An 18,108-nucleotide genomic window follows, 5' to 3' on the forward strand; every position below is an offset into this window, starting at 1 on the left:
AACATAATGACAAAAGGTTCTTTCAGCCAGATGAAGTATGCTGCCTCGGTAACATGCACAGAAGTTTAATTAAATTTAGTAAGTGATTGTTCGTTCCCTAAATGGAAAAAATTTAAATAAATAGTTTACTATTTGGTAAATAACAACCACTGAACCACTAAGAAAATAAACAAAACAATCACTGGGAGAATATAAATTGTCTAACTGGGCACAAAGAACAAAGAGAATCACAGAAAATATTCTGAAGTCCTCTATTTTAATAGGGAGCTAATGTACAATTCCAAGATATTTTAAACATTATAATTGTGAAATGCAATCATTAAGAAATGTAACAAAAGAGGATCAAATTTTTTTGTGTTTTCAAAAGAAAAAGAATCTGTTAGATCAGAAATCATTCAACTGAAGCCCAAATAGCTTTCAGCCTCATACCCAGAAGAGACATTTTTGTCTATCTACTCTTTGAAACAAATATACTAACTCCCTGACTGTCATGTCTACAATTTAAACAGTTATTTTAATATCATCATCCTATTGGCATACAGGAGACAGACAATCAATGATTCTCTCTTTTTATTTAAGTATCTGTCTCTCCCTCTTCCTTGTTCTCTGAAATCAATAAAAATACGTTTAAACCAATAATAATATCCTCATCCTATATGATTATCTCCTGTTAGACAAATTACTGTTAAAAATTTAATAGATAAGCTTAATGCTTATTTGATCTTACTGAAAAAAAGTCAAATACATTTATTTTTTGAAGATATACGTGTCAGGTGGAAGTCAATGCTTTTACCCAGTTGAATCAGGGGCAACAAAGGAGGCCACAAGCTGGCAAAGGTAGAGTCGGGAAGAACAGCAGTGCTTGCTTTTAGAAGACAGGTTCTCAAAGCTGGGAGAGGTGAGGCAGCCACGCTGTTCATCTGTCTCATGTCTTCCAAGCCCCTGATGTTTCCTGCTTCATGCATGACTTTAGGAAGACTTGGAAGGGGGCTATGTCCCTTTCGACTCCCTGGCTTAGGAAGAGTAACACCCCACCCACCACTCGTTCTTCTCCAGGACACTGACTTCTCAGCGTGAAAAGGCCGCTGACTACGGCACAGCTCACATCCATGCTTAACCGGTTCCCTGTCCCCTGCCTGTCCTGTAAGCCAGGCTGCAGTTAAAGGGCTGATGAGATTCAGGGAAACAATTTTACTTCCTGTGGTTTCTCACCAGGAGGCACAGGCTGCCAGGGTCTGACTCCCAGGGAAGGTGCATTTCATAGCTTGATGAAAGGTTTATAAAGGTAAATTCCTCTTTGAAATTACACACACAAAAATTTATTTTTTAGAAAACCTTTCACCTGAATTCAGGCATGAAACAAGTATTTCACAGTGGGTTGCAAACTGGTGATTTCTACCATTCATTTCACACACATATGCACGGGGGAAATGGCAGGGAGAAAAGAAGAGATAGAGAGAAGGACAGAAAGGACAAAGAGAAAAAACAGAGCATGAGGAGGCCTCCATGAGACAATATCTGATTTTGTAAATGAGGAAACAGGACCGAGAAGTTAAGTGGCTTAAAGTCACAAAGGGTTAGAAACACGTCCACTGACTGCATTCCATACCCTCCCATGTGCTGGTATTAACTTCTCCAGATGTTAAATCCATAATATTTACTAGATTTGAAGGAATGATTAAAGGAATGTTGTCTGACTTCCAAAAAGAAAATATAAATATGATTTGCATACAACTAAATGATCCAAAGGAATGTTGTATAAGTCCCACTTAAATATGAGCCCAGTTAAAAATTATGTAAATTCATTCCTCAAGAAATTAAAAATTGAGCTGTCATGCGATCCAGCAATTCCACTCCTGGGTATATAGATGAAGGAAATGAGATCACTGTGTCCGAGAGAGATCTGCATCCCCATGTTCACTGCAGCATTATTTACAATAGCCAAGACATAGAAACAAGCCAAGTCTCCATCAACAGATGAATGGATAAAGCAAACATGACATATGTGTGTGCGTGACACATATGTAGTGACTTCCCATATGTGTGTGTGTATCTGAGATATATATCACAAAGGAGTATTATTCATCCATTAAAAAAAAAAAAAGAAGAAAATCCTGCCCCTTACAGCATGGATGAGCCTTGAGGATAATATGCTGTGTGAAATAAGCCAAACAAATTCTGCAGAACCTCACTTCTATGTAGAATTTTAAAAAACAAAACATTAAACTCACAGAAAAAAAAAAAAAAATCACATTTGTGGTTACCATAGGCAGGGAATGGAAAGTGGGGTAATTATATGAAGGTGGTCAAAAAATACAAATTCCCAGTTATAAGACAAGTACTCCTAGAGATGTAATGTGCATGACAATTACAGTCAATACTGTTGTATGTTTAAATTTCTCAGAGGAAAAATCCTAAAAGACCTCATCACAAGAAAAAGGAACATTTGTTTTTCTTTCCTTTTTTTTTTTTTGTATCTATAAGATGATGAATGTTAACTTATTTATGGTGATCATTTTACAATATATGCAAGTCAAGCCATTATGCTGTACACCTTACAGTTACTACAGTATTTTTCGGACCATAAGACGCTCTGGACCATAAGATGCACCAGTTTTTAGAGAAGGGAAATGAAAAAAGATTCTGAAACAAATAGTGTCCTAAAATATTTTATGTGCATTAAAACCCAACATCACAGTCATAAACACATGTAATCAACCCTGTAAAGTAAACAGCAGCATTTAGAACCATTTTAGAGCCGGGCAAGCACACAGAGACCACACAGAGCCGGGCAAGTAAAAAAACTTTTTTTTTAAAGTATATGTGTAGGCTATATTTGGACCATAAGACGCAGGGACTTTTTCCCCCCACTTCTGGGGGGAAAAAAGTGCGTCTTATGGTCCGAAAAATACGGTATATGCTGCTGTAGGTTAATTATATCTCAGTAAGACTGAAAGAAAAAAATAAAGTGAATTACATATATAAATGCATTCTGCTTAAAGGGATTATTATAGGCAAGAGCCAAGAACAAATAATTCATAGAAGAAATACAAATATGGAAAATGATTAATTGGAAACACAACTTAAAACAAAGACATATCATTGTCTATATACTTTTTTTAAAGTATTTCTTGTTGAGGTGGTAGTGGTGTTTTTGTTTGTATTTTAATGGATAATTGATTACCAAGTGTGAGGAAATTACAGAGACTCCCCATATACTGCTAGAAAAACAAAAGTTTATCTGTAAGCAACTGATTCACAGATCATTTCTTTTTCTTCTTTATACTTTTTTATTGCCTTATGCTGGGAATGGCTAAAGGCATTTTATATTCCCCAAATGCTCGGCAATGAACATTCAGGGAAACAACATCTTCATCTGAACTGTGAGAATGTAGAGACACAGTAAGATTGGCACAGTGTGACTCCTCACCCGTATCCCCGCTGAGGCAGACATTCTAATATGTCATAGCAAAGGAAGAGCTGGTCACTCCGCTCACAGCTGTAGATGCAGTCCAGAGCCACTGCCATCAGCTGGTCCTGCTCGGGAATGATCTTCTGCTGCAGCTGGAGGAAATAAAGCACAATGTGCTAAATGCCAATAGACTTACAGGCACGTTTTCCACACCCCAGTGCCACTGTCAATAGAATATTAAATAGTTCAATTAATCAACTGCAGAAACAAATCTTGATATTTCTTTAGCTTACAGACTTTTGGGATCGTTAATAATTCTAAATGAAATCACATTTTAATTATAGAATCAGCTAGAAAAGATAATTTGTACCCATAAGCTTTGCATCTGCTAAAAGCAGATTCAATTTACAGCCCAGTCAAGATAGAAGACACACAGTGAATTAAAAAAGCAACTCATTAAAAACATAACCCTAAAGCCATATTTTATGTGTTTCAACTACAAAAATATATAAAATTCCTTAAGTAATATTCAGATATGTTCGATTTTTCAATATGCATAATATATTAATCATTTAACTAAACAGTACTGACATTGTACCCAAAGTCACATTGTAATGTAGGAATATTCAAATCCTAGGATATACTCCATATTTCTGCTGCAGAAAATGGCTACTTTGAGTCATTTTCTATATAGGATATACCACTTCCCACTGCAAACTACAGGTTCCAATCTTAGATTTCTGGGACATAAAAATAACAGATTTGTGTTTTGTTTTTCTCATCTATAAACCTGGAATATTAACAACTTCCTAACAGGTATAGCATTGTTGTGTGGATTAAATAAATACATGTAGAATATTTATATTATTACCACCACTGAAACAAAATGGAAGTTTCCAATAATTTTCTTAGAGACCTTTTCAACAAAATAAGTCTACAATCATTTCCATAATAAGATCTACTAGTTTTCATCCAACAGATAGGAAAGTGATGGAGAGAAACTGCAAACAAAGACAATTTCTCCATAGAAAGATCACATCAATGGATGGAGAGAAGAATCATCAAGGTTACCTGAGAAATAAAGATTTTTTTTAAAGTAGTTGGGTTAAAGCATTTATATACCTTTCTTCAAGGTGTTAATAAAAAAAATATAGCCGAAACCAGTTTGGCTCAGCGGTAGAGCATCGGTCTGCGGACTAAAAGGTCCCGGGTTCGATTCCGGTCAAGGGCATGTACATTGGTTGCCGGCACAGCCCCGGTCGGGGGTGTGCAAGAGACAGCTGGTTGATGTTTCTATCTCATCAACGTTTCTAGCTCTCTATCTCTCTCCCTTCCTCTCTGTAAAAAATCAATAAAATATTTAAAAAAATAAATAAAAAATAAATATATATATATATATCGATATATATAAAACATTAATGTGGCATTAAAAAGTTGTCCAAGTTTCAAAGTAACAAACTGGTGAAATAGGAACAGGCAGCCGTAATAAAAATATTATTAAAAGTTAATTAAAATAGCAGACTTTTCCTGATTTCAGATTAGCTAGTCAATAATGTTGCCAAAAAAATTATATCCATCTTTATGTTTTTCTGGATTTTCTAAATATTCTACAACTGGAGGCCTGGTGCACAAAATTCATGCACAGGTAGGGTCCCTGGGGCCTTCCTTCCCCAGCTGCTGGCTGCTGGCTGCCAGCTGGGGCTTTCTTTTGTACCGCACCACCACCTGGTGGTCAGCATACGTTATAGCGAGTGATCAAACTCCCAATCTTCTGGTCGAACTCCCAATGGGACTCTTTGCATATTAGCCTTTTATATATATGTGTGTATGTATGTATGTACCGGTGTGTGTGTGTGTGTGTGTGTGTGTGTGTGTGTGTGTGTATGTGTGTGTGTGTGTGTGTAAGCATTAAGTTAAAAGTAATTTTAAAACTAAAATTGCCCACTGAATTATTTAATCAGAAGTGAAATCTTGCACCTAAGAAACTATCATATACAGTGAATTCCCAATTAAACATCTGTTCCTAACCTAGCATTCCATCAGAATCACTGGATAAATTGCCAAATACATGTTACAGAACCCCTATTCCTCAAATTCCAATCTATTATATACCTGGGATAGTATATATAATAAATTAGAAAACTAAAATATTTTAAATGCACATAGCCTGATGCACCAGTGCATTCAAAGTATACTAATATAGAAGACACAGAACAGTATGAGAAGGAAGAATATTTTATTCCTAAATCTTCTCTATGCAGCTTCATTTTCCAAAGGCAGATCAAACAACGAGAAAGGCTTACAACCAGAGATGAGTGATTTAGGGTGCTGTAAAAGAGAAGAAAAATTTGAAGCATGTGAGACTGTAAAGATGACAAACGTGCTTGTATTCTAGTTCCCGATTACACACTCCCAGCTCCCTAAGAGAGGCTTCCTCCCTGTTCCCTTAGCAGCAGGCTGTGAGAGGAGGTAGCCTGAACCACGCTGAGCTAAAACCGGAAGAGCACTGTGTGGTTCTACTTTGCCCTCTTTCTTGTGCCACAAGCTAGAGAAGGGGGCTGCTCTTTCAGCCCAAGTCCTACAAAGAAAAGACCTGGGATACAGCAGCCTACGTGGCATCTGTGAGAAATGAGCACTTGCTGTGGTAAGCTGCTGAGATTTGAGTTCATTTGTTAATTCAGCATAACTTAGCCTACACTGTCGAATACAAAAACCATTGCTCCTGCCTGAATTACTAAAACTGCTCTGTGTGATGCATGGCAGATCCCAGATGTGCTCTTTTTGTAAAAAGTCAAGTATAACAAAAGCAATGTAATCAAGTCACTCACGCAGCAAAACAAAACCCGATTTCATGCACACATCCTTCATCCAGCTGCCCTGCCAACACTTACAAGCGTTTGCTCTCTACAAGGCACCATGTTAGCCCCTTGTAATAAACACTTACGACATAGAGAACACACATAGGAAACAAAGGGAGGGAGAGACAGGCGTGTGCACACATCACTGCATGACAGCATGGGACATGCTAGTACACAGGCAGGTACAAGACCTGGTGCCACAGGGAGGCCCAGAGGCCTCAGCGGAGAGGGGGTCTGAGGGAGCAGGCCCGGAAGGGAGGCAGGTATTAAGGGCAGAAAAGGGGGCTGACCACACCAAACAGAAGGAGGAGCCCATGAGAACACAGAGAGGCCTGACCGAGCTTGGCAGGGCGACGAGGGGAGAAGTTGGAAGCCAGTGGCCTGGTGCACCCATGGAGGGGTGTGGGCTGAGGAGGCAGACCAGAGCAGACCCAGAGCACCTTCCAGACCACCCGAGAGAGACGAATGTCTACCCTGCAGGCAATGGCAGCCACTGGGGGCCCTCCGCAGATGGTCCTGGTAGAAAGATAGCACTGGAGCAAGAGAAGCCGGAGCGGGAGAGAAGAGCTCAGCACCATTGTTCTCTCCTGCGCTGTTTACATATTTCAAAGGGCTCTATGTTTTATTCAAGAGCACATGCTAAATTGCCAAGTAAAACAACAAAAAACTGACTATATACAAAGGATTTATAAGATTCTGTGAGGAAGAAGTATCACAAGCAAGATCACTGACAAGAATTTAGAGTCATTCTTTCTTCCTCATAAAACATTCATGTGCGATCCATCCTGCCCTCCCGGCGTTTCGCGGGCGTCAGCAGCCCACCCGGCTCCCAGCGACGCTCCCCGGGCTCAAAATCCGAATGCTAAGCAGGAGCTGCGTGTGAGGAGATGGACCTTTTACGCAGCCAATGAACAGACACGCTTCTGACAGACGAGCTTCCAGAAACCAAAGAACGTGCTCATCAATAAGCAATGCTTTCCTTTTCATCTCAGCTCTACGGGTTATAGCCACATGCCCGCAGGACTCTGGGCTGTAACGAAGGCCGGCACAAGGAAGAGCCCCTTTTACCATGGAGGCGGGAGGGCCTGAAGGACTTCTGCTCGAATCCCTGTCTAATGCTGAGTCTCACTGCAAAACCTGTGCCCACGTGACAGGGCCACAGCCTGGTCCCTCCTGGGAAGGGGGCCCTGCCTCAGGTCCAGCACATCCCATCTGCGGCTACATTCAGAGACTGTTCGCTGTGGAGGAATATGCTGCCCTTACCCGAATGGCTTACCACCCAGATCTTCAACGACGTTATTAAGAATAATGACAAGACCTCCTGATGAGACCCCGGAGATTTCCCGAAATACCTGAAGGCCCTCCAGGGCAGGAAGCACGTGGTTAAGGGGTGACTGTGAGATCAGGATGTCTGAACCCAGGTCCCACTCCTTCCTATGGGGCCCGAGCCATGGCACAGCCTCTCTATCCCCCAATTTTCTTTTCCCGCAGCATAACCTGATAAAAACAGCCGCCTCTCAGGATGGCTGTGAGGGTTACAGGAGTTCACACTTCCAATGTGCCTGCCGACAGTAGAGTTCAATACCTACCAACTGTTAGTCTTTTTGGTGTTGCCAGTTTCCAAATCATAACTGTCAATAAACTCTGGAGGAAGTCAGTTAGAATAAACATACTTTTATGGAATTCCAAAAACAATTTTGAACTATTGAAACATGTTTAAAGAATTAAATGACCACCATCTCCTTTTCTGTTGGAAGGGAAATTACTTGCAAGGCCTATTATTAAGGTTTAACAAACAAAACCCAGCTGTGCAGAGGAAGAAGTGCAGGACCCTCAGATGCCGGAGCGGCTACTCACGTCGGGCTTGGAGTGCTGGAATATCCGCAGGGGCAGCCGCAGGTCCCCCTTAGCCGCCGTCACCAGGTACTCCCTCAGCAGCGCCTGCGCCGCGCCCGGGGCCTGCTGCTCGCAGCGGTGCAGGAACGGGACCATCCACTGGTAGGCGCCCGTCACGTACCTGTCCTCGGAGCACTGGAGATGCAATCAAAAACAAGCCCGCACTGAGTTCCATGAAACACCGCTTTTCCAGACCAACGCTCCAGAACGCCCCAATCGGCACACTGAGTCAGCAGGAGAAGCCCCGCTCATCCTGAAACAGACACTCGGGTTAGCCCCTCGGACTGGGAGGCAGGAGACCCCCTCTTCCTGGGGTTGTGGAGCCAAGAGCAGCTCAGGCCTGCAGCCTGTCCCCTGGGCACCAGTGCCCTCTGGTTCCCTCCCCAGCACCTCCCACCCCCGCCCACCCGCACAAGCCAGCACTGAGTCAGGAGGTTCCCAGAGAGTGTGGCTGGAGGGACGGGGGTAATAATAGTCAGAGACACCACAGACCAACAGAAAGTGAAACCAAGAAGCGAGAGCCAGAGACAGGGGGACGGAGCTCTGGAAAGCAGCCACTGGAGACCAGGCTCCTCCATGAACCCCAGATTCTCTCCCGCCCTTTCCTCCTCCCTTCTCTGTTTTGTTTTGCCCCTTTACGTCCACCTTCACAAACTCCCAATGGCACCATCGTTTTACTCATTGCTACCCTAATTACTCAACCCCCTCTTAGCTACCCTCGGAGATACCCCTAAATCTCTTACATAATCACAAACCAATGGCACTGGGTGGACAGCCAGAAAAGAACTCATTAGAAAAAGGGAAGGCAGGGGTACAGGGAAAGGCAAAGGGGGATTGATAAGAGGGAGGAAGATGACAAGAGGGCTGAGAAAGAGGAAGGAAGATGGGAGAAAGCACAGGAGAGAAAAGCAGCGTCAGGGAGAAGGGGAAGCTCTCGGGCGCGGTGACGGTGACTGCGCTGGCCTGGCCCGTTCACACCAGGCCACCCTCGAGCAAAGACTGGAGAAGCAGCGGGCACCTCCTCAGTCCCGTCATTCTTCAGTCACAGGTATCTCTCATAGCACAAACCAATTCCTAACTTTAGGAATGTATTTTCTCTCCAGGATGACCCTCCCCCCCTCCCCAAATCTAAGGAAACAGGCAAATTCTTCTAAACATATTAACCTTGAAGTCAAGATGTTTCCTTCACACACCCAGCCCTCTGACCTCCAGTAATTGTAATTTTTTTTTCTTCAGATCTTGAAATATTAATATGTAGCCGTGACTTTTAACACAGTGGAGGATTAGAAACATGAATATTGTTCTAGAATGAGAGCTGGTTTAGAAATACGCCTTGCTGGAAGGGGTGGAGGGGATGGTTACATACAGATGCATAAGAATCAAGGGCTGGCAGGATACAAAACAACCAGAACGGTGTTGGAGGCCGTCAGTAACTTACCCACCAAACTGAATGCAGTCTTAGAAAGTCAAGAATCCTTCCTTAACTTACTACGTCCCCAGGTTTGGAGGACATTTCCTCTTTGGCTTTGAGACACACATTAATCAAGTATACAAGGAAAACCTAAAAGGAAAGTTAAAGTTACACCCACACTATTCATCAGTAACCGCAGCTTCTCAATGTCTTCCATCTGCTGGAGCTCCTTCAAGGTCAGGGTTAAGTCACAGCCGGCTTCGTAGACCAGCGCTTCCAGAGTGACCAAGTCATCACACAGGGCCCGCAGGCCGGGGATGCTCCGCTCCATCCCCAGTCGAACGAGGGACAGCGCACAGTCCACCTACAACGGGAAGGCAGCGGTGAGTCTGGGCTTCGCCGTACGTCCTCAGTACCTGGTAACAATAGAAGCTAACTCTTATAACCAATTTCCATAAAAATCACACCAACGATTTTTAATACAAAACTCTAGAGTTATCTATCAAATATATCACAATCATACAGTTTCAAAAGAATCATACAGTCAGCAAGAAATTCTGAAGCTAAAGATGGTAAGAGAAAGGCAACCACTTTACATCCACAGACCGTTCTAGTTTGCGGGGTAGTTTTACATACATCTGTTTAATTCTGCCAGTAACAGGCAGGGGGAACACATAGCTAATGATAATACCAAGTTAATCTTATTTTCACCAAAACATTCTGCTCTAAAAATACTGTTGTGCTTTCAAATTCCCCTTCAGTCCCCAGCCTTTCCCAGGGCCTCTCATATGGAAGGCATTCAGTCAGTGTTTCCTCTGCCTTAATTGCAATTCCAGGCACCCCCCAGACAAAATGAAGACTGGTTTGCCTACAGATGCTCAGCAGACAGCTATTTGACTCCTATCATTTGACAAGATTTACAAAATGACAGATTTTGATTGATGGCAAATTTCTAAGGTGGCGGCTACACCTATAGTGCCTTTTACTACTCCTTCCTTACGCCCACGCCCCGACTAACAGGTATGTAGTGGTCCTCATGGTGGACCACTGTATACGCTAGGAATACAAAGCTGAATGGCAGAGGTCTCTCCTTCAAGGATCTCTTCAGCTCACAGGAAACACAAACACTAAACAATGACTGAAGCGGAGGGAGGGAAGTGTGTGGGCGAGCACGGTCTCAAAAAAGAGGGCACGGAGCGCAGCCCGAGTGTGAGCAGGTCTCCCAGAGCTTTGGAGGACTGACCCCTGGTGTCAGCAGGTGAAGAAGGGAGGAGGACAGAGAGTGGCGGGAAGGCGGAGACGCACAGTCTGCTTAATAAAGCACACTGACTTCCCTACTGGAAAGGGTGTGAAGTGAAGAAGCAAGGCGGCTGGAGACAGGGAGGGGCCAGGTGCAAGAATCCTGTTTGCAGAGCTAAGGATGTGCAGATTCCTGGAACGCAATTCTACCAACGGGCGTGTCATAGACTGCCACTTGGGAGGGAATCCTGAATCCACGTAGCTGCAGGTCTCCCAGTTCCAGTCCTGTCCACCCCCCGTTTATTGTTCCATAAGGACTTCCTCAGGATTCTCTCCCAAGTGGAAGTCTATGACATTAACAATGTGTAAGACAGTCACCCATTTTGTGATCCGGATTCAACTTTTTCATATCAACCTCGAATCTGTCGCTTTCCCAATACTTACTGAAGTAAACGTGTTTTAGAATCAAATAACTGGCCCTCAGATGAGAGCAGGCTCTCATGCCACTCAAAGAATTACACCAAAACCGCAAGCCCTCCCTGGACAGATTTCCCCACAAGATACGTTATTCTAAGCCAACAAAAATGTTTTGCTAAAGGTATTTGTAGGCACTGAGGAAAAAGAAGCCCCGTACCAATTAAATTTTAAAAACGAAGAAGATAAACAGGAGGCGGATAGGACTTTGTAGCATAAGCCACATGAAACGCCAACACATGACATGAAGCTGGAGAACACCTCGATTCGAAGTGTTTTTAAACAAATGAGAGAAAGGAAAGACTCGAAGGCAGCTAAATAAATCACTCAGTGCGTTTACGGCTCCTCCACGCCTGCTCGTGATTGATAGCTGCTGTCTTTGTGCTGTGTGGCTGCACTCATGTCCACTTCCCCTTCACCACCTAAAGGACATCGGGGTTCATCAATTGTAACAGACGCGGGACTTAATGATCAGTGGGGAGTCAGCAGGGGTACATGGGAACTCTGTCCTTTCCACTCAATTCTTCTATAAACCTAAAAACTTCTCTAAAAAAATAAAGTACTAAAAAAATAAACAAATAAATGAGAACATAGATAAGTGTATAAATGGTAACTTATTCCACTTTTCACCTTGGCCCTTTTTCTCTTTGTATTACTGCTCTTTTTAAAAAATCCTGAGTAATGACTGGATAATAATTTGGGTTACGAAATGTTTAAAACTACAAACTTAGGAGCCATTACTGATCTTTTGAAATGCACAAGGTGGTTGCCCAGCACTTTTTAGACATGGAAAATTTTTGAATTCTCATTCCCAGCTCAAATAACAGAGCCCCCGAGAAATGCATTATTTGAATGTATACATCAATGCACTCACCCCGCCTTCCTCCTCATCCTCAGAAAACTCTACTGGTTCAGCTAAGAAACCACCAAGAGCTCAGACAGAACTGGTCCCAGGGAATCTTTTTCCTTGTTACCCAGAGACAGAGGTAAATGCCAGGCACCTCCTAGAACCAAGTGGTGCCCCTGGGCCCTTAAAAAATGTCTACATAGGAGCTACACACTCACTTGTACAAACATGTGCTCACTGGCTCACCCGAGAGCTTCTCCACCAGCTAGAATCTGGGTTTCTCCTGTATTAGCAAACGAACATGCCTTTGCTTAGTCTGACCCATATGAACGAACGGTCATTTCCAGATGTGTTCCCAATGGAAGCAGAGGGGCCCCTCAGAGGCACCGGAAACTCTGAGGGGGCCTTTCTGTCTGTCACAAGAATTGGTGGGAGCCAGGAAGGCCAGACACCCCACAACATGCAGGGTAGCCCACGTGACCACTTTGTCCTGAGTCCTGCCTACCTTTCAGGTGTTCTGCAAAACCCGCTTACAAGGATAAGACCTCGACTTCATTTAATATTTACACAAAAGCCTTTTTTTGTATGGTTAAAGTACACAGAATGTTCTAGAATGCAGCTACTGTATAATCAAGTGAGGATATTACACTGTTTTGTTAGAAAGTTTGCCATGGTTGTTCTTATCGCAGAAAGACTATAATTTTGGAGTGGGCAGACGGCAATCTGTGGTGTTTAATCGCAGCTCCTGCCCTCTCATTCCAGGTGCCTTCTCACCAGCTACACTTCCAGTTCAGTCAAGACCCAGCGTTTACGTATTTTATTACCTTATATATTGGCATGAAGTCATCATATTATATTAATTTGAGGGGAGTTTTCTACTAATAAGATATGTTTATGATTTTTCTCATCAGGATAGTAAATCTTACAAAATATTTACTTCTGAGCCCACCTTTTCAATTACTTCCTTCTGCTCTCAGGTCTGGGCATTTGTTCATTTGCATTGGGCTCTGAGAGAAATATCACACAGAGATCTGGCTCCTCGCTGCAAGCCCTGAGCGAGCTGCTGGCTTTCCTGTCCGTGGGCCTTAGTTTACCTTCCCCCACCCTGAAAACCAGACCAGACCATCTCCGGGGACTCCCTTCATCGGGACAGCCTGCGATGCTAAACAGTTCCTACTATGTCCGAGTCATCTTCAAAAACTGAGAAAATCCTAAGTATTCCTGGCCATCCCCCGTGTTCCCATCAGCTCCTGCAAATAATTCATCTTCAATTCTATGAATAATAAAAGCAGGAATCAGATTAAGCACAAATTCCAGGCTATCAAGTGGAGACACAGGGCCAGGCCAGAGACAGTGCACAGAAATTTAAACACAGGGGTATGCATTCCTTCCCACAGTATGGGAGTCAGACGCTCTGACGTCACCCTTCCCATCAGATGGAAAACGGATGGTAGGATGGACGGTTGCACGTGAAAAGAAAGTCACCCACGGGCCCGACCCCGAATGAGATTCCCAAGCGCATCTGCTCCCCTTGCTCAGGACCTCGGACTGCCGTCCTCTGAGAGGAAGACCACTGCTGCTACATTCGCAGCTCACTCAACTAGGGAAGGTGAAGTGTGCCCTCCCAAATATCGCCCCTGTTCTCACAGACTCTGGGATAAAACTAGCCCATGAAAACACTGAGGTACTGAAAACGGTAGATAGCAGGTACAGAGTCTCAGGTGCGCTGGGGGAAGAGTCCAGATTAGCAGTGTAGAATCCCCTCCCTCTTTCCCCCACACCCTTTCTCTAAGGCAGTGCCATGCATGTCGGTAAGAGGGCACGTGGGAACTGAGGCTGGTTAAGGAAAAGGTGAGGACAGAGCCTCAACAGGGTTTCTGAGAAGCAACGTGACGATTCACTGTGCTGCTGCACTGTGACAGGGCATTGTCAAGCACTTCTAGGCCCATACAATCTTTTTAATTAATATGGTGGGAAACCCACTAAAAATACATGGAAAATCTCCAACAGTATGTACCATATTTCACAGCTTACATTTTAAAGAAAGATTTAGGAACAATTAAAGAAACAACTTTTCTTGCATGTGTTTGCTCTTTAATAATTTATAAAAAGCCACAAAAAGTTTCTAGACAAACGACAAATGAACACAAGTGGTAAATGTTCACTCAACCCTCGCAAACTATGCACATGACCCTGCCACTACTGTTGGCAGCCACTCCGCGCACTGAGCCCTCGGGACCCACGGCAGCTGCTGGCATCTCTGAGCCCCTCACCTGTCCGGCATGATGCTCTATCTCTTCTGCTCGGCTCTGGTACCAGTCCATCGCCCTCTCTACTGCAAGCTGGCTGGTCTTGAACCTCAGTAGCTCAGGCTGAGCAGCGTACAAGAATTCACTTTCGTCTTGGAGGCTCGGCTCAACGACCATTCTGTAAAGCACAAAAGGGACCGTTAATAACTGATTGGAATGCTGGGAAAGATTACAATTTTGGAGTGGGCAGAAACAGGAAATACGTGTGTGTGTGTGTGTGTGTGTGTGTGTGTGTGTGTGTTTCCCTATATGTATGTGCACACGTACAAGATAATTGGGACATTTTGGGAGGTGCTTAATTTATTTTCCTACTAGTTTCCCCAATTTAAAAAAAATCAGAATGGAAAATAAATCAAAACAACTATGCCCCAAATCAATCAAACATTAGCAAAATGAAAGGCACCAGGGATGCTTTCAGGAAATGCACAAGGCTAGGTGCCCACCCGTAGGGCTACCAAATCCAAACCACCCGTTTTGGGGAAAACCTCCAGGCTATCAAAAGGAGATTTGATGCAAATAGAAATTAAGAAACGCTTCTTTTCCATAAAAATAAAAGGAAATATATCTTATTTATGCTGATAATATACCTTGTGTAGCTGTCAACAACATAGCACTACACTGGCATGTGAAGTATGCCATCACTCTCCACACCCTTTCTCCATCACTTTCCATCAGGAGGGAAAGAGACACGGCCCGAGGACTGTTCACGGAGAGAGCATCACCGAGTCCCGCACTGCAAGCCTGTCTGAGGAGGACCCTGGCCTTCCATGGCTAAGGACTGAGGAGGAGGAACACGAGCTGAAACTAAGATATTTCACATGGGGAAACGCTCATTCCATTAGGGACGTCCATCCATCCACAGCAGGCTGGCAGTACGTGACAGGCGCTCTAATTGTTACTATTATAAGGCGATGGGCTTGGAGTCAGAGCTGAAGATGAAGCACAATTCCATCATGAAAAGCCGTGAAACCTTGTCTAAATCCGTAAGTGAAAAGTAGTCCGAGATTCACTTTGTGGGGATAAAAATGGGAATAATACTGTACTGTACGAGAATAGTGTAATATAACGTCCACAGAGAACCCCAGCTGGCCCCGGGCAGTGCCTGATTTTGATTTGTGGACACTATTTCATTGGGAGGATTAGTAGCTGTCATATTTCCCAGACACAAAACCCAAAATGTTTGGACATCCTATCCGCATGCCTCAGACAGCCTCTAAGGCTTGTAATGTGGCCATGTACTTCCCTAGGCTCGCCCTGCCATTAGCGTTGTGACCAGGCGTGTTCCCCACATGGACATGTCACAGGGCTCCCTCCGCAGCCTCCCCTTAAAGCTGCCCCAGTGCAGCAGCACACATCACACCCCCGCAGGCACCGGAGCTCCTTCCTCCCTCCAGCAACACAGGATGCAACGGGGGAAAGGTGAGCACTCTTCCCTGATGCATCCTGTGTGAGCACCCTTCCCCCTGCTGCACCCTGCGGAGGCCAGGCCTGTGTCTGCCCCCCCACTTCAGTGCCCTGGAATCTACCATTGGGCAGGCATCACTAAATGACTGGGCAACAGGAGGTGGCCTGTCCCACTGAAACTTTCTATTGTCTTTAAAAGCACCTTTCCTCAGTCAAGTTTTTCCTGGCTTTTCATTTTTCTAGTTTTGGGAGTTCCGGCGAAGCAATCTTTACTCCCACTTTGCTTGCCATGCCTGGTCTGAGAAAAAATACTTTCACGTGATTGATCTGCTTGTCAGCGGACCAGAAGGCACAAGCTCGGGGCCTGGGAAGGACGGGTGACTGGGCAGGTGCCGGGCCCATCGCACGCTGAGAGAGCTGTGGGCAACATGTGGGCAACATGTTGGCACACCTTTCCCTACAACCACGGCCACTGGCATCAACCCCACCGTTTTCAACGCATCTGTCCCTTCAAACACTCAGCACAACTGGCAAGTAAAGGCTTCTAAGTGTGGCTGAAAAACACCGCACTGAGCTCCTCCTTCTCCTGAGACTCCACTGAAGTGACAGGAAAAGATCTGCAAAGGGGAGGGGTGTACACACTCACGGAGGAAAGGGCACGTGGAGTAAAAATAAACTAAGCCGTAACTTTCATCCCAGGAGGTCCACAGATAACAGCCGGACTAAAAAGTCCAGAAATGGCTGTGCAGTTGTTATTCAGAGCTATGGAGGAAATGGCAGAATCATCTTCTGAAAGAACAGAAAATAGCTGCTCTGGTGAGCAGAATACCAAGGAAAGGAAACCCAGGACTCTGGGCTTCTAAACAGCTTCCACACTCCGTACAGAGATGCTCACTAAGCGCCCCATGTTCAGCCCCACCCTGGGCTGGGCCCACTGCCTCGCTCTGGAGTCCACACTCGGAGGCTTTCCAGGGTGAAAGCTTATAAGAATGAAAAGCAAAGCTGAATCCAGCACGATGTGCATGCCTAGCACAGAAACAGCGATGCCCATGTGGGTGCATGTCAAAGACCGGAGTGAGCGCCTCACAGTGAAAGGATGTGTGTGAGAGCCACTGTGAGAGTATTCCTTTGTGGCAGTTAATGTTTTCCCGTTAAAATAACGTTGACGGGGTCGTCACGCTTTTTGGGTTTTTGTAACGTTCACTCAAGCTCTGTCAGTGAAGGGCCCCACAGGGAAGTGGTCCCTAGCACAGCCCGTGCACAGGGCCACCACCCACCCGCCCCCGAGAGAGGAAGCCCTGGGCGCTCCTCCTACCTGCACGCTGCCTCCTCGCACCAGTCTTTATCTCGGTGCTTCCGTTCGTGCCAGGGAATGATCACCAAGGAGTCACCGCTGTAACTTAAATTAGAAAACAACACGTAAGAACTTCAGTGGCACATTGCCACAAAGACTGGCCACACGTGGAACATGTGGCCGAGATCTCTGTAAGCTTTTATCTCCAAGATTCCTGTAGACGGCATGTCACGTGGTGCATGATACGTATTAGATACACTGGAAGTGGAGAATACCAAATTGCAGATCCCTCTTCTATCATAAAATGGTTCAAAAAGAAAAGAAGAACTCAAGATAAGAGCATCCGACAAGGACACGGACAGTAGTTCGGTGAAGGCCTGGGATGGGGAGGGAGTGGGGAGGACAGGGACAAAGAGGGGGTCATGGGGAACATCTATAATACTGTCAACAATAAAAAACAAATAAAATTAAAAAACAACATCTGGCAAGAAACTGAACGATGGCAGGGGCACGAGTTCGTTCACTCACAAAACATTTATCAGGAGCCCATATTTTATCTTCTTAATAGCAACATAAATGATCCCTTGCCCTCAAAAATTACCTAACTTCTTATGATCATAAGAAGGAACCACTAGCTACAAGTACATGTATAAAGCACTGCAAATGAGGCTATTAATACTAAAAAAGAGAACTTTCACTTTAATTAATTTTAATTAAAATTTAAATAGCAACATGTGACTAATGGCTACCATATCTATAGCATAGATATAGATAGGAAATAGCAAAGGTAAAGAAATTATTTTGCAGGTTAAAAATGAACAGGAGAATCCAAAAGCAAAGGCCTGATGGGATAATGAGCACACAATACCATGTATATAGGTGATGTGTTGTGGAATTGTGCACCTAAAACCTGTATAATTTTGTTAACCAATGTCACCAATAAAATCAATGAAAAGAATAAGCT

General features: G+C 44.2%; 1 protein-coding gene across 3 annotated transcripts in view; it reads right to left on the reverse strand.

Moving 5' to 3' along the window:
• NBAS (NBAS subunit of NRZ tethering complex) overlaps positions 1-18,108 on the reverse strand; it is a 160,195-nt gene that overhangs the window by 82,364 nt on the left and 59,723 nt on the right. For all 3 annotated transcript variants that reach the window (XM_045580476.1, XM_036434642.2, XM_045580477.1), the window contains exons 22-26: positions 17,166-17,249; positions 14,411-14,564; positions 9,756-9,941; positions 8,128-8,301; positions 3,431-3,564 (exon numbers count right to left, since the gene is read on the reverse strand). In XM_045580476.1, coding sequence (XP_045436432.1) covers positions 3,431-3,564; positions 8,128-8,301; positions 9,756-9,941; positions 14,411-14,564; positions 17,166-17,249 — 732 coding nt within the window. The remainder of the gene's footprint in view (positions 1-3,430; positions 3,565-8,127; positions 8,302-9,755; positions 9,942-14,410; positions 14,565-17,165; positions 17,250-18,108) is intronic.

This window comes from Pipistrellus kuhlii, unplaced genomic scaffold, assembly GCF_014108245.1.
Source record: "Pipistrellus kuhlii isolate mPipKuh1 unplaced genomic scaffold, mPipKuh1.p scaffold_m20_p_13, whole genome shotgun sequence".
In the NCBI taxonomy this organism is placed as follows: domain Eukaryota; kingdom Metazoa; phylum Chordata; class Mammalia; order Chiroptera; family Vespertilionidae; genus Pipistrellus; species Pipistrellus kuhlii.